This window comes from Cervus canadensis, chromosome 4, assembly GCF_019320065.1.
Source record: "Cervus canadensis isolate Bull #8, Minnesota chromosome 4, ASM1932006v1, whole genome shotgun sequence".
NCBI lineage: Eukaryota > Metazoa > Chordata > Mammalia > Artiodactyla > Cervidae > Cervus > Cervus canadensis.
This window is the reverse complement of record NC_057389.1, coordinates 104103302-104115592: the sequence shown is the minus strand read 5'-3', so window position 1 is coordinate 104115592 and position 12291 is coordinate 104103302. Positions and strand designations below refer to the sequence as shown.

General features: G+C 51.7%; 2 protein-coding genes across 5 annotated transcripts in view; one reads left to right on the top strand and one right to left on the bottom strand.

The window, feature by feature from the left end:
• The window catches only part of PGPEP1 (pyroglutamyl-peptidase I), a 36201-nt gene extending 26218 nt beyond the window's left edge, over window positions 1-9983 (bottom strand). For 3 of the 4 annotated variants that reach the window (XM_043467383.1, XM_043467385.1, XM_043467386.1), the window contains exons 1-2: window positions 9856-9983; window positions 7800-7852 (exon numbers count right to left, since the gene is read on the bottom strand). In XM_043467383.1, coding sequence (XP_043323318.1) covers window positions 7800-7852; window positions 9856-9889 — 87 coding nt within the window. In that variant the 5' untranslated portion in view covers window positions 9890-9983. Of the gene's footprint in view, window positions 1-7799; window positions 7853-8977; window positions 9108-9855 lie in introns of those variants that run through there. The other variant, XM_043467384.1, reaches the window with a different exon arrangement.
• A 130-nt stretch (window positions 9984-10113) lies between these two features.
• The window catches only part of LSM4 (LSM4 homolog, U6 small nuclear RNA and mRNA degradation associated), a 29463-nt gene continuing 27285 nt past the window's right edge, over window positions 10114-12291 (top strand). The window contains exon 1 of the mRNA XM_043467388.1: window positions 10114-10283. Within this exon, the coding sequence (XP_043323323.1) occupies window positions 10194-10283 (90 nt within the window). The 5' untranslated portion in view covers window positions 10114-10193. The remainder of the gene's footprint in view (window positions 10284-12291) is intronic.

Below are 12291 nucleotides of genomic sequence, written 5' to 3'. Positions count from 1 at the left end.
CCTTAAAGAGGAAGGAAATTCTGACACACGTTACTGTATGAGTGAACCTTGAAAACATTATGCTAAATGAAATAAGCCAGACACAAAGGGACAAAACGGGATGGTCTGACTTATATGAAGTCCCTGGTGTAGTCAGAGTCTTAGTGACAGAAAGTACAGTGATAGTTGCCAGGGCTGTGGGGAGAGGGGAGAATGGGGAGTTAGGGTTTAATGGCAACGGAGTTTCAGTTTGGAAGATGAAAAAGTTCTGGAAATGAATGATGATGATGGACGCAAACAATGTGGATGTACTTAAAGTCACTGAACTGCACACTTAATAACCACATAGTTAATGTGGTAAATTTTATGTTACATATATTTTACCACAATTAGAAAAATTACTTAGCAGTAAGAAAATATTTTAAACTATATTTATCTACCTACCTATCTATCTATGTGCTCAGTCACCTCTAACTCTTTGTGACCCCATGGACTGTAGCCCGCCAGGTTCCTCTGTCCATGGAATTTTTCAAGCAAGAATACTGGACTGGGTTGCCATTTCATTCTCCAGGGGATCTTTCCAACCCAGGGATCTAACCTGAGTCTCCTACACAGGCAGACAGATTCTTTACCACTAAGCCACTTGGGAAGCCCCTAATTATATATAGAGAAATGTAATATAATGTTAACATTTGGGGAGTCTGGGTGTGAAAAGACTTCTTTGCACTATCCTTATAACTTGTCAAAAAATATATTTTTTTTAATGAATGGGGTTAAAGATGGCTTGAATGCAGAGTCCAAAGAATAGCAAGGAGAGATAAGAAAGCCTTCCTCAGCAATCAATGCAAAGAAATAGAGGGAAACAACAGAATGGGAAAGACTAGAGATCTCTTCAAGAAAATTAGAGATACCAAGGGAACATTTCATGCAAAGATGGGCTCAATAAAGGACAGAAATGGTAGGGACCTAACAGAAGCAGAAGATATTAAGAAGAGGTGGCAAGAATACACAGAAGAACTGTACAAAAAAGATCTTCATGACCCAGATAATCACGATGGTGTGATCACTCACCTAGAGCCAGACATCCTGGAATGTGAAGTCAAATGGGCCTTAGGAAGCATTGCTACGAACAAAGCTAGTGGAGGTGATGGAATTCCAGTTGAGCTATTTCAAATCCTGAAAGCTGATGCTGTGAAAGTGCTGCACTCAATATGCCAGCAAGTTTGGAAAACTCAGCAGTGGCCACAGGACTGGAAAAGGTCAGTTTTCATTACAATCCCAAAGAAAGGGAATGCCAAAGAATGCTCAAACTACTGCACAACTGCACTCATCTCACACGCAGTACTCTTGCCTAGAAAATCCCATGGATGGAGGAGCCTGGTAGGCTGCAGTCCATGGGGTCACTAAGAGTCAGACATGACTGAGAGATTTCACTTTCACTTTTCACTTTCATGCATTGGAGGAAATGGCAACCCACTCCTGTGTTCTTGCCTGGAGAATCCTGGGGATGGGGGAGCCTGGTGGGCTGCCGTCTATGGGGTTGCATAGGATCGGACACGATTGAAGCGACTTAGCAGTAGCAGCAAACGCTAGTAAATAATGCTTAAAATTCTCCAAGCCAGGCTTCAGTGATACGTGAACTGTGAACTTCCAGATGTTCCAGCTGGTTTTAGAAAAGGCAGAGGAAAAAACTAAGATCAAATTGCCAACACCCGCTGGATCACTGAGAAAGCAAGAGAGTTCCAGAAAAACATCAATTTCTGCTTTATTGACTATGCCAAAGCCTTTGACTGTGTGGATCACAATAAACTGTGGAAAATTCTGAAAGAGACGGGAATACAAGACCACCTGACCTGCCTCTTGAGAAACCTGTATGCAGGTCAGGAAGCAACAGTTAGAACTGGACATGGAACAACAGACTGGTTCCAAATAGGCAAAGGAGTACGTCAAGGCTGTATATTGTCACCCTGCTTATTTAACTTATATGCAGAGGACATCATGAGAAACACTGGGCTGGAAGAAGCACAAGCTGGAATCAAGATTGCTGGGAGAATTATCAATAACTTCAGATATGCAGATGACATCACCCTTATGGCAGAAAGTGAAGAGGAACTAAAGAGCCTCTTGATGAAAGTGAAAGAGGAGAGTGAAAAAGTTGGCTTAAAGCTCAACATTCAGAAAACTAAGATCATGGCATCTGGTCCCATCACTTCATGGGAAATAGATGGGGAAACAGTGGAAACAGTGGCTGACTTTGTTTTTCTGGGCTCCAAAATCACTGCAGATGGTGATTGCAGCCATGAAATTGAAAGGTGCTTACTTCTTGGGAGGAAAGTTATGACTAACCTAGACAGCATATTGAAAAACAGACACATTACTTTGTCAATAAAGGTCTGTCTAGTCAAGGCTATGTTTTTTTCAGTAGTCATGTGTGGATATGAGAGTTGGACTATAAAGAAAGCTGAGCACCGAAGAATTGATGCTTCTGAACTGTGGTGTTGGAGAAGACTCTTGAGAGTCCCTTGGACTGCAAGGAGATCCAACCAGTCCATCTTAAAGGAGATCAGTCCTGGGTGTTCATTGGAAGGACTGATGCTGAAGCTGAAACTCCAATACTTTGGCCACCTGATGCAAAGAGCTGACTCAGTGGAAAAGACCCTGATTCTGGGAAAGATTGAGGGCAGGAGGAGAAGGGGATGACAGAGGATGAGATGGTTGGATGGCATCACCGACTCAATGGACATGGATTTGGGTGGACTCCGGGAGTTGGTGACGGACAGGGAGGCCTGGCATGCTGCGGTTCATGGGGTCGCAAAGAGTCGGACGTGACTGAGCGACTGAACTTAACTGAAAAATGGCTTTCTCTCCCACCACTGCTGAGAGGAGAAATCTCCAGCAAAGACCCTCTCTCGGCATAAAGTAAATAATTTCATCTATCTTTATATCCTGTCAACAACAACCTCATTTTTCCTTACCCTCCTGCCCCTTGCAGCCTGAAATTTTCCTGTCCCCTCTCCGGCTTTTTTTCCCCATGGACTTGGCAGCCCTTTCCGGCAACAGAAGATGAAAGGTCAGTAATTAAAAGAATCCGCGACTTCCCTGGTGGTCCCGTGGTTAAGAATTGGCCTGCCAATGCAGGGGACACCGGTTCAATCCCTGGTCTGGGAAGAATCCACGTGGAGCAGAGCAACTAAGCCCATGTGCCGCAACTACTGAGAATGGAGCCCTGGAGCCTGTGCTCAGCAACAAGAGAAGCCACTGCAGGGAGAAGCCCGCACACCCCAACTAGAGGGTAGCCCCACTCTCCACAACCAGAGAAAGCCCGCACACAGCGATGAAGACCCAGTGCAGCCTAAAATAAATAATTTTTTAAAAGAATCCTCAAGAAAAAAATCTATCCCTCAGGTTAAGTGAGGACTTCTTTATTGATTTAGAGTTTCACTTGGGGACTTGTCCTCAAAGCGAGACTGCTGTCCACGCAACAGGCCACCCAATGTGCGGGCAAGTCAACTGGGGGACCATCTCTGTGGGTGGGGGGCTGGGAGACTGAAGATGCTGCTAACTCGGTTAGAAACCCAGCCTGGGAAACTCTAGTGGGCACAGGAACCCTCTCGGTGGCCACCATGATGTGATGTGCCAGACGGCCACGCAGCGGCCCCCCCACGGAGCCTCTCTGTGCCCCTCTCCCTTCATCCAGCAGACTGGTCCCTGCATGCCGATCACCCTCATCTGCACAGAGTAACTCAAGGCTCACTTCCACTGGGTGACGTTTATGCAGCATTAGTGGGAACAACTGCCCACATGGACGGCTGATGATTCAAAAATCGCCTGATGTCAGCATGGTATCACGGAGTGGGTCACCTTCTTGTTCTAACCTTTTCTCCTCATGTCCTCTGGGTCCTCATCTACCCCCTCCCCAGCTGGGGGTAAAATAAACTAAGAAAACCATCTCTGGGACTTCCCTGGTGGTCCAGTGGTTGAGAATCTGCTTTCCAACGCAAGGCACGTGGGGTCTGATCCCTGGTTGGGGAACTAAGATTCCACAGGCCTCAGGGCAACTAAGCCCATGTGCTGAAACTAGAGAAGGCTCCGCACTGCAATGAAGACCCAGTGCAGCTGAAATTTAAAAAGAAAAGAAAATCATCATTGAAGATACACACACGTCACATGGCCAGCATCCCCAGAGAGGCGTCCACATGTTCATCAGAGACCCTGAGAGGGGCATCCTTGCTGCTTTATCTTTGGGGAGCGAACCCTGAAGCCCCCAGTGCCAGTGCCAAGGGGAAGGGGGCGGTCGGGAGAGAAGACAGCTGTCCCTGCCCCCACAAACACACCAGTACAGGCTGAGCATAAGCAGCCAGTGTGAGAGGACCGTGGAGCCTGCTCCATGGACCATCTCCTTGCCTGCAGCGTGAGACCAGGCAGCACCCATCTGTGGTGGCAGAGTTCAGGAATCAGCTGCCTTCAGGGCAGGATGAGGTGATGGGGGCAGGGGGCGGGTGCTGAGCAGGAAAGAATGCTCTGGGTTGATGGGAATCAAACAACTATCTTGCTGAAAGCATCAGTGACATGGGCATAAATACTTTTTAATTTTATTTTATTTCTTTGCCACACAGCACAGTATATGGGGATCTTCCTGGGCCAGGAATTGAACCCAAGTCCCCTGCAGTGGAAGCGCAGCGTCTTAACCATTGGACCACCAGGGAAGTCCTAGGCATAAATACTTTCCACCAAAGTGATGGGGGCATTGAAGACATGGGTACATGACTTTATACAAATGATTCCCCAGTTTTAAGAAGGGCAAGGGTGGGAGAGGAATAGCTACACTTTTCATTTGAAGTTAGGAAAAGTTAGGAAAAGCTCAATTCTTGGCCTCTGAATACTTTCTGCTCCAAAAGGTCTGGACGGTTTTCCTGGGGGGGGAGGGTAGCAGGGCACCCCAAGTCCGCCAGGCACATACCGTGAAAGGAAAGGGACTTGGGCGCCCCAGACAACACATTGTCTACACCCCATCTACCTGACAAGACCCTGCCGCTCGGCCGCGTCTGACCGATTCCCTTGACCCCACAACAAAGACCCGCTTTGTTCCCTGGTTAATATCCTTAGCAGGTCTGTCTAGACTCACTGTGGCAGTAATTGTCCCGTGATGCCACTAGGACCTGTGACCTGGTTCCTCCTTGCCCTGCTCGGTCAGGGAAGGCTCCAGACTTCCCCCAGCTAAGGGGTCCCAGCCCTTGACACCCACCTGAGCCTCCTAGGGAGAGACACACCCACAGCCAGCATCCCATGCTAACCACCCAAGACCTGCGAGGAGATGTGACACTTGAAAAAAGCACTCCTCTCCTGCTTGAGGTGCTGAGACGCAGCGGCGTCTTGGGCAAGAGGAAAGGGTGGAGTGCCCCTCTGTCCCCAGAACTCCCACCTCCCCCGTGGAGCTCGTGGGAAACAGGTCACTCTCTGCTGGGGCACAAGTTCACCCAGGGCATGCAGAAGGAAGGTCAGATGAGGGAGAGAAAAGAGAGAGAGACAGGGAGAGAGAGGCAGACAGAGAGAGAGAGAAAGAAGAGGGGAGAGGGAGCGAGAGCTTGAACGACAGAGACAGGGAAAGACAGACACGCAGAGAGGCCACGGGAAACTGGAAGAGAGAGAGAGAAGGGAAGAGACATGAAGAGAGAAGGGGAAAGACAGAGGTCCAGAGAGCAAGAGACACGCAGAGAAAGACCGAGAGAGACAGAGACGTGGAGAGACAGACCGAGAGGGGTGATCTGGTCCCTGGCAGAGGAGGAGGAGTTCCTTCCGCAGGTGGCAGCTTAAGCTTCAGGAAAAAGCAGCTGGGACAGGAGGTGACTGCTGCTCACCTCCCCTCACCCAACATCCATCTTCAGCTTGAGCTGATGACATCAGTGGTTGCCCACAGCTAATGCCTGGACCACACCAAGGGCACTCCTAGGCAGATTTTCTTGAGGAATGGGTTAGACCCATCCGGTGGCTACGCCCCTCCCGTGAGCAAATCTGTTCATCCAGAGTAACTGAGAAGCACCACCAGCAGCTCCAAGGTACCCCGTGGGGGATCCTGCAGACGCCCTGTTGTACGGAAGGTGTGGGTTGTTGTTTAGTTGCTCAGTCATGTCCAACACTTTGTGACCCCATGGACTGTAGCCCACCAGGCTCCTCTGTCCATGGGACTTTCCAGGCAAGAATACTGGAGTGCAAAGGCATGGGCCCCAACTGCAACTGCATTGACACCAATGCAGAATGCACCTATGGCGGCCATAAAGTCTTCAGAGACATCTGCACCTGGGTGGGGGGCAGGGGGCAGTGGGAGGAGCTGGGAAAGGACATAAGGGGCTTCTGCAATGCAGAAGAGCAGAGAAGGGGCTGAGAATGTTCTAGATCTCAATCTGGACTCAGGCGCCACAGAGGTGCACAGGCGTCGAACATCATGGAGTTAGACATCTGCGTGCACTCAGGGTACATGGGGGCTTTTTAAAAGGGAAACGATCAGGTCCGGGAAGGTTGGCATCTTTTTAGCTGGGGAATGGTGGAGAACCCTCTCTTCCTGTCTCATAAAGTAAAGGAAGAAAACTGAAAGACTTCTAGAGGCAAGGTCTGGAGGGAGGGTTGACTGAAACAGAAAGTAGATCTCCCCTCCGGCAGCAGGAGGAGAAGCTGCCATCCTTCACCATCCGAGTCCTGATGCTCGGAGGGATTTCCAAAGATTGTTTAATTGATTTTTCCCCTATTTAGATGCAGATCATAGTGTCTGGGGGCCCGGGAATTCAGACACACGGCTTTGTGTCCACTCAGCCCCGTGAAGACTCCTGTCTGAAACTCGCACAAAGCCAGACACACACATCTTGAGAAACACGCTGTTTCTTTTTTGTCTGGGGCTCCAGGGAGCGGGTGCAACGAGCAGGGCCTCAGACACGCTCCCATCTGTGGAGTCCCGGGGATCCCGTCCCTCTGTCTTGCTTCCAAAGTGGGGTGAAATTTTTTTTTAAAAAGAGAGACGAATGTGGCTGAGATTTGGAGGTCTGGAAGAAGGGTATAAAAAAACGTGGGGGTCTCCCAACTAGGTGTTGACATGCTGAGGTTTCACCTTGGACTTTTCTCCAAATTCAGGGCTCTGAAGTGGAAAGCCAGGGCGGGGGGTGCTTTAAATCAAGCAGCTAATGGGCTAGGATTAACACTAGTTTGGCTCGGGTCTCTGCAGATCTGATTTATATAAGGAGAAAACGTTTCTCTCTTTCTCTCTGCCCATTGTTCCCCAGTCTGTCTCTCCAAATGCCCCAGCTGACAAAGAAACTAGAAGGCTTGTGACAACAGGGAAGACTCCCCCCTCCCTGCCCTCAATATGCAGTTTTTGCTTCCTTCAGCTGCCAGGAGGCAACACAGAGGATCACTGCAATCCCCTCTACAAGGTTGCCACAATTCCCAATATCCCTGCCTGGCCCCCGCTAAACCTGGCTGGGGCATGGGACACTTTTGAAGAAAGACCGTTCTGGTTTCTCAGCTGGATGGCCTCAAATAACTCTCTGTGGGCCTCAGTTTCCTCATCTGTAAAGTGGGCACAAGAATAAACACACCTAAGGGTTGTTGCAAGAACTCAGTGCTCTAGGCAGAAAAAAATGCCTGGCACAGAGCAAGCACTCAACAAACATTACCGCGGTAACTATCTGAGCAGGAATACCTATGACTCATAACATCTTTCTCCGGGAAACTTCATGGGAGACGCTCTCTTCATAGGTTCCTTGCTTTCTTTGGCACCAAATATTGCCAGGGGAAGCCCAGCCTGATTCCTCCCCTCTGGATTCAGTTACCTGGACCGCAATCCAACTGGCATTCACAGTGTGTTCCCCAAAAGGGCCGAATCCTGAAAAAAAAGTAAAAGCAGCACATCACCACCCAGTGGCCCCTCCTGGCCCGCCCAGGGCCAGGTGGCTGCATGTATCCACAAGAACGGAGCACGGAGCTTCGGGAGCAGCCATGCCTGGGACAATGTCAGGGCCCAGTCCAAGTTCTGGGGTGCACCCAGCGGTCCCTTCAGAGCGCCCCGCCACGTAACTGTTCTTAACAGAAGTTTCGAGTCCTTCCTTGCTCTCACTCTCACCTGGCCTCGTGTGCCAAGGGGCCAGCGCCCGCTTTTGCTCCAGAAAAGGCCGACTTTGTTCCCCTTGCAGTGTCTTCCCCTAGCTGTGACCCCCAAATATAACGATTTTATCACTGTCTTCGTGCACCTATCCTGGGCTCTGGAATTACAGGGCTGGAGGTGCTTCGTGATTCACGGTCTGATAAGGAATGGCCCTTAAGTGATGTACGTGGGTATCTCGCAGGTCAGGCTGTCCAGGCACCATCTCATCATCCTCCTCCCTAGTCACTGCGCCCCATTTATTTACAAACCAGACTGTACCTGAGGATGTGCCGGGTGCTCTGCATGCCCTGTGGCCTTCAGCCCCCCTGTGCCTCCCTTTCAGGCAAGGGTGTTTCCTGACTGAAGCACAGAGGTGAAACCAGCTGTCCACGGTCACACAGCGAGAAGACGGAGGAGCAGGGATTCAAACCCAGACCCAGCAGAGTCTGTGGCCTGCCTCTTCTGACCAACCCAAACACACTATCTAAAAAATAAATCTCTTCAAGAGAGGCTGTCCTTGATCACGTGTCATGGGTCACTCCAGCTGGGCCAAGTGCCCCAAGCGGTATCATGGCCCTGGGAGGAATACTGTGTCCTGGAACAGCAGGGGGCCCCCAAGTAGGGTCAGAATCTCTCTACCCCTTTCCTCATCCCGCATGGACCAAACATGGGTCCCAGCTCAGACAAACAAGGGCACCTCTGTGAGACTCGGTTTCCCCTTCTGCAAAATGAGACGGTAAAGATCTAATAACCTCAGGCCAGAAAAATGTCCCTCCCAGGGCCGCCGCCAGAGTCAGCCCTAAAGTAATAAACAAGCAGACACGGGAGGGCTGCAGGGGAAAGTGACCCCCTGGCAACGTTACACACCTGCCAAGTAAGTGGCTTCTTCCATCCTCCGAGGAATTCCAGGGCCAGCCCGGACCTTCCTGGGCCACACACCACCTGTTTGAGTCTTGGCCGGATTGCTCACTGTCACCCCTCATGACGGGTCCCCCCTCCCACTCCCCGCAGAGGCCCGGCGGAAGTTGACGCCCACGAGGCTCCGAGGCGGAGTCTCTCGGAGGGGGAGGCGCAGTTAGTTTCGGGGAGTTGGTGACAGAGGAGTGGGGGGGGGTGAAGGGGGGAGCAGGCTTATCCACAAACAGCCCGGGCAGGAAAGATTTTGATCAAGACAGTCCCTGAAACAACCGGAAGAACGGCCGGCACCCGAGGTCCCCCGAACTCCGCCGGCCCCTGCCTCGGGGGAGCAGCCCCTCATTAGCGCAGGGTTCGGGGAGCCGTGTCCGGCAAGACGTTCATTTGTCACCGGGGCACTTCCTGCCCGCAAATCGGCCTTTGTCCCCTGGGACCGGGGGTGGCGACACCCACACTGTCCCGACCTCGGGAGGGCAGACACAACAAACAGGTGTCCGGAGGGTCAGTGTCCCCAACCGGGGAAGGGAGGACGCCAGAGGGGCCTGCTCCGTGCGGGGCGTTTGCCAGGACCCCCACGTCCTTGGCTGCCCCGACCCCTGACAGTGGGATCCCAGGGGCGCCCCTTTCTCCACGTTCTCTGTTTCGCGCGGACTGCGCTGGGCTCCCGCGGGCGATGACACCTTCCAAACCTGAGGCGACTTCTAGCACCTGCCCCACCCGGCCGCCGCGTCCCTCCCCGCGACGCGCCCCGCTGCCTCCCGAACCGCCCCACCCAAGCCCTGCCCCGGGCCGCCCCCGCCGCGGCCGCCATGCGCGCGATGCCTTCGTACCCGTCACCACCACCGCCTTCCTGGGCTGCTCCATGGCCGGCTCAAGCTGTGCCTCTGACCGGTTCCCGGTCCGCACTGGCGAGTCAGCTGCCGCCGCTCGGACCCGCGCAGCCCCGCCCCCGAGCCCGGTCCCGCCCCCGCCAGGCCCCGCCCCCGCCAGGCCCCGCCCCCGTCCGGGCCGCCGGGCGTGCGCGTGCCCGGGCCCGAGACGCAGCGCGCGCGCCGCGTCCGTAACTCTCCGCTGAGAAGTGTGTGGCTCCTCACGGTCCCCAACCTGTTTTCCTGCAAGATTCGGACGGTTCATCTCGCAGGCTGTGGCCGCTCCAACTCACTGAGTCATGCCTTGGGGACGAGCTGATCATATAGTCCACAAATGTCCACTCTTCGCTGCTGTGAATTATATCGGAGCCCCGCCCCCCCTTCTCCCTGTGAGTAAGGCTCCTTTATTCGGTCCCTTTGACAGATGAGAAAACTGAGGCATAGTTCGGGAAGCCACTCACCTAAAGCCTCCTGGGGCCACAGATGCGGCATTCAGGCCAGGAGTCTGAGGGGGGGGAACGAAATAAAGTGAACACACGGCACAACTGGGTGGTGCCTGAAGCAGGCTCGTATGTTGAGGAGGCTGATGTGGCCCCAGAGACCAGGCCTTCCCCCCGCTTGTTGTTCCAGGACACAGCTGCCCTAACCCCAGCAGTCCTCCAAGGGCCCAGCCGCAGGGCCTTTGCACTTGCTGCTCCCTCTGCCTGGAACATGTTCTGAAGATTCCTGCGAAACCAAATGCTTCTTCAGAACTCAGCTGGAACATAAACTCCTAGGTGTCCGCCTCACCTCGGCTGAAATCCCTACCCCACTTCACCACCACCCAAGTAGGTCCATCTCATTTCCTTGTTCCACTCTGTTCAGAGCAGCAGTCACATTCAGAAATCATCCCTTTAGAGGCACTGCTGTTCTGGTTTATTTCCCACTTCCTGCCCTAAATTCCAGAGCAGGGGCATGTCTACATTAGAGCCTTGTGCCTGGCACACAGTAGGTCCCCAGTCCACGTTCCTCAGAGGTCAGAATTCCTCCCAAGATAGCCAGAAAAATAACACTGAGTTTCTGGCCGCATCCTTAGAAACAGGGCTGGACCTTGGAGTTGGGTCACTGACCTCTCATTCCAAGCAGCCTTGGCCTGGATTAACCAGGGTGCTGACCAAGGACCGTCTGTCTCTGACCCAGGCCTCAGAATACCCAAGGCAGCGTTCTCCGAACTGCCCAAAGCCTTGTTTGCAAGCTCAAGCCCGAGATCACATACTTAGTGGCTATTTTGGTCTCTGGCAGCTTCAGGTAGAATTCAGAAAATCTGAGATCTTGCCTGGGCTGGCTTGGGAGTGACAGCTCAGCCAATGGGAAGAAGGGAACAGAACTAAAATCTTACCAAGAATCAGATTTTATCATTCAAACATGTAATAAATGTCTGGATGAAGTGCATGCATTGCTAGAAGCCGGGACTGTGGAAAGAGAGAAACCACAGTGGGTGTCATTTCCCCCCCATTGCACTGGGGGGAGAAAAGGAAACTGTTAACACCCAGAGTTAATGGTGATCAGAGAAACTGAGTCACATGCTACTGCCACGAGTGACTGGGGATAAAAGTTCATGTCACTGGATGCAGTCCCTGTTTAAGCACATCACTAGTGTTCTTTTTTTCTTTTTAAGGTCTTCAAAAAAAAACAACAACACACATTTATTTATTTGGCTGTGCCAGGTTTTAGTTGTGGCACTCAGGATCTTCGATTTTCGTTGTGGCATGTGGAACCTTTAGTTGTGACATTCAGGATTTTTTAGCTGTGGCATTCAAACACTTAGTTGCAGCATGTAGGATCTAGTTCCCTGATCAAGGATCAAACACAGGCCCCCTGCTTTGGGAATGTGGGGTCTTAGGCACTGGACTACCATGGAAGTCAGTAGTGTATGTTTGTTTCTTTTTAATATCACAAACCTTTGGAGGGAGGAACTGTTCTTACCCTGTTTTGCAAGTGAGGATAAGGAACCTAGAGCCGCTAAGTCACTTGTCCCAAGTCACACGTGGAAGGGGCCAGGACTTGGATCAGGAGTAACTGATTCCTTGGAGAGGGACAAGCAAGGTGAAAGAAAGTTGGCTGGAGGAGCCAAATGGTGAGTTCAGTCTGGCTTAGCAACAGTGTAACCAGCAGCACAGTGCCTGGGACACCCTTAGGTAAAGGGAAGGGGAGGGATGGACAGCTTTAAAAAAAAAACAAAACCAAAATGGTTACATTGGAAAGCCACTCCTGCAAAGTCTAGTTACTGTGGAAAAATTTGGCAGTTCTTCAAGAGGTTAAACATAGTTACTGAAGACCCCAGCAATTCTACTTCTAGGGATACTCCCCAAATAATTACAAGTGTCCAAATACTGTGAAAGTTTTTGAATGCTCATG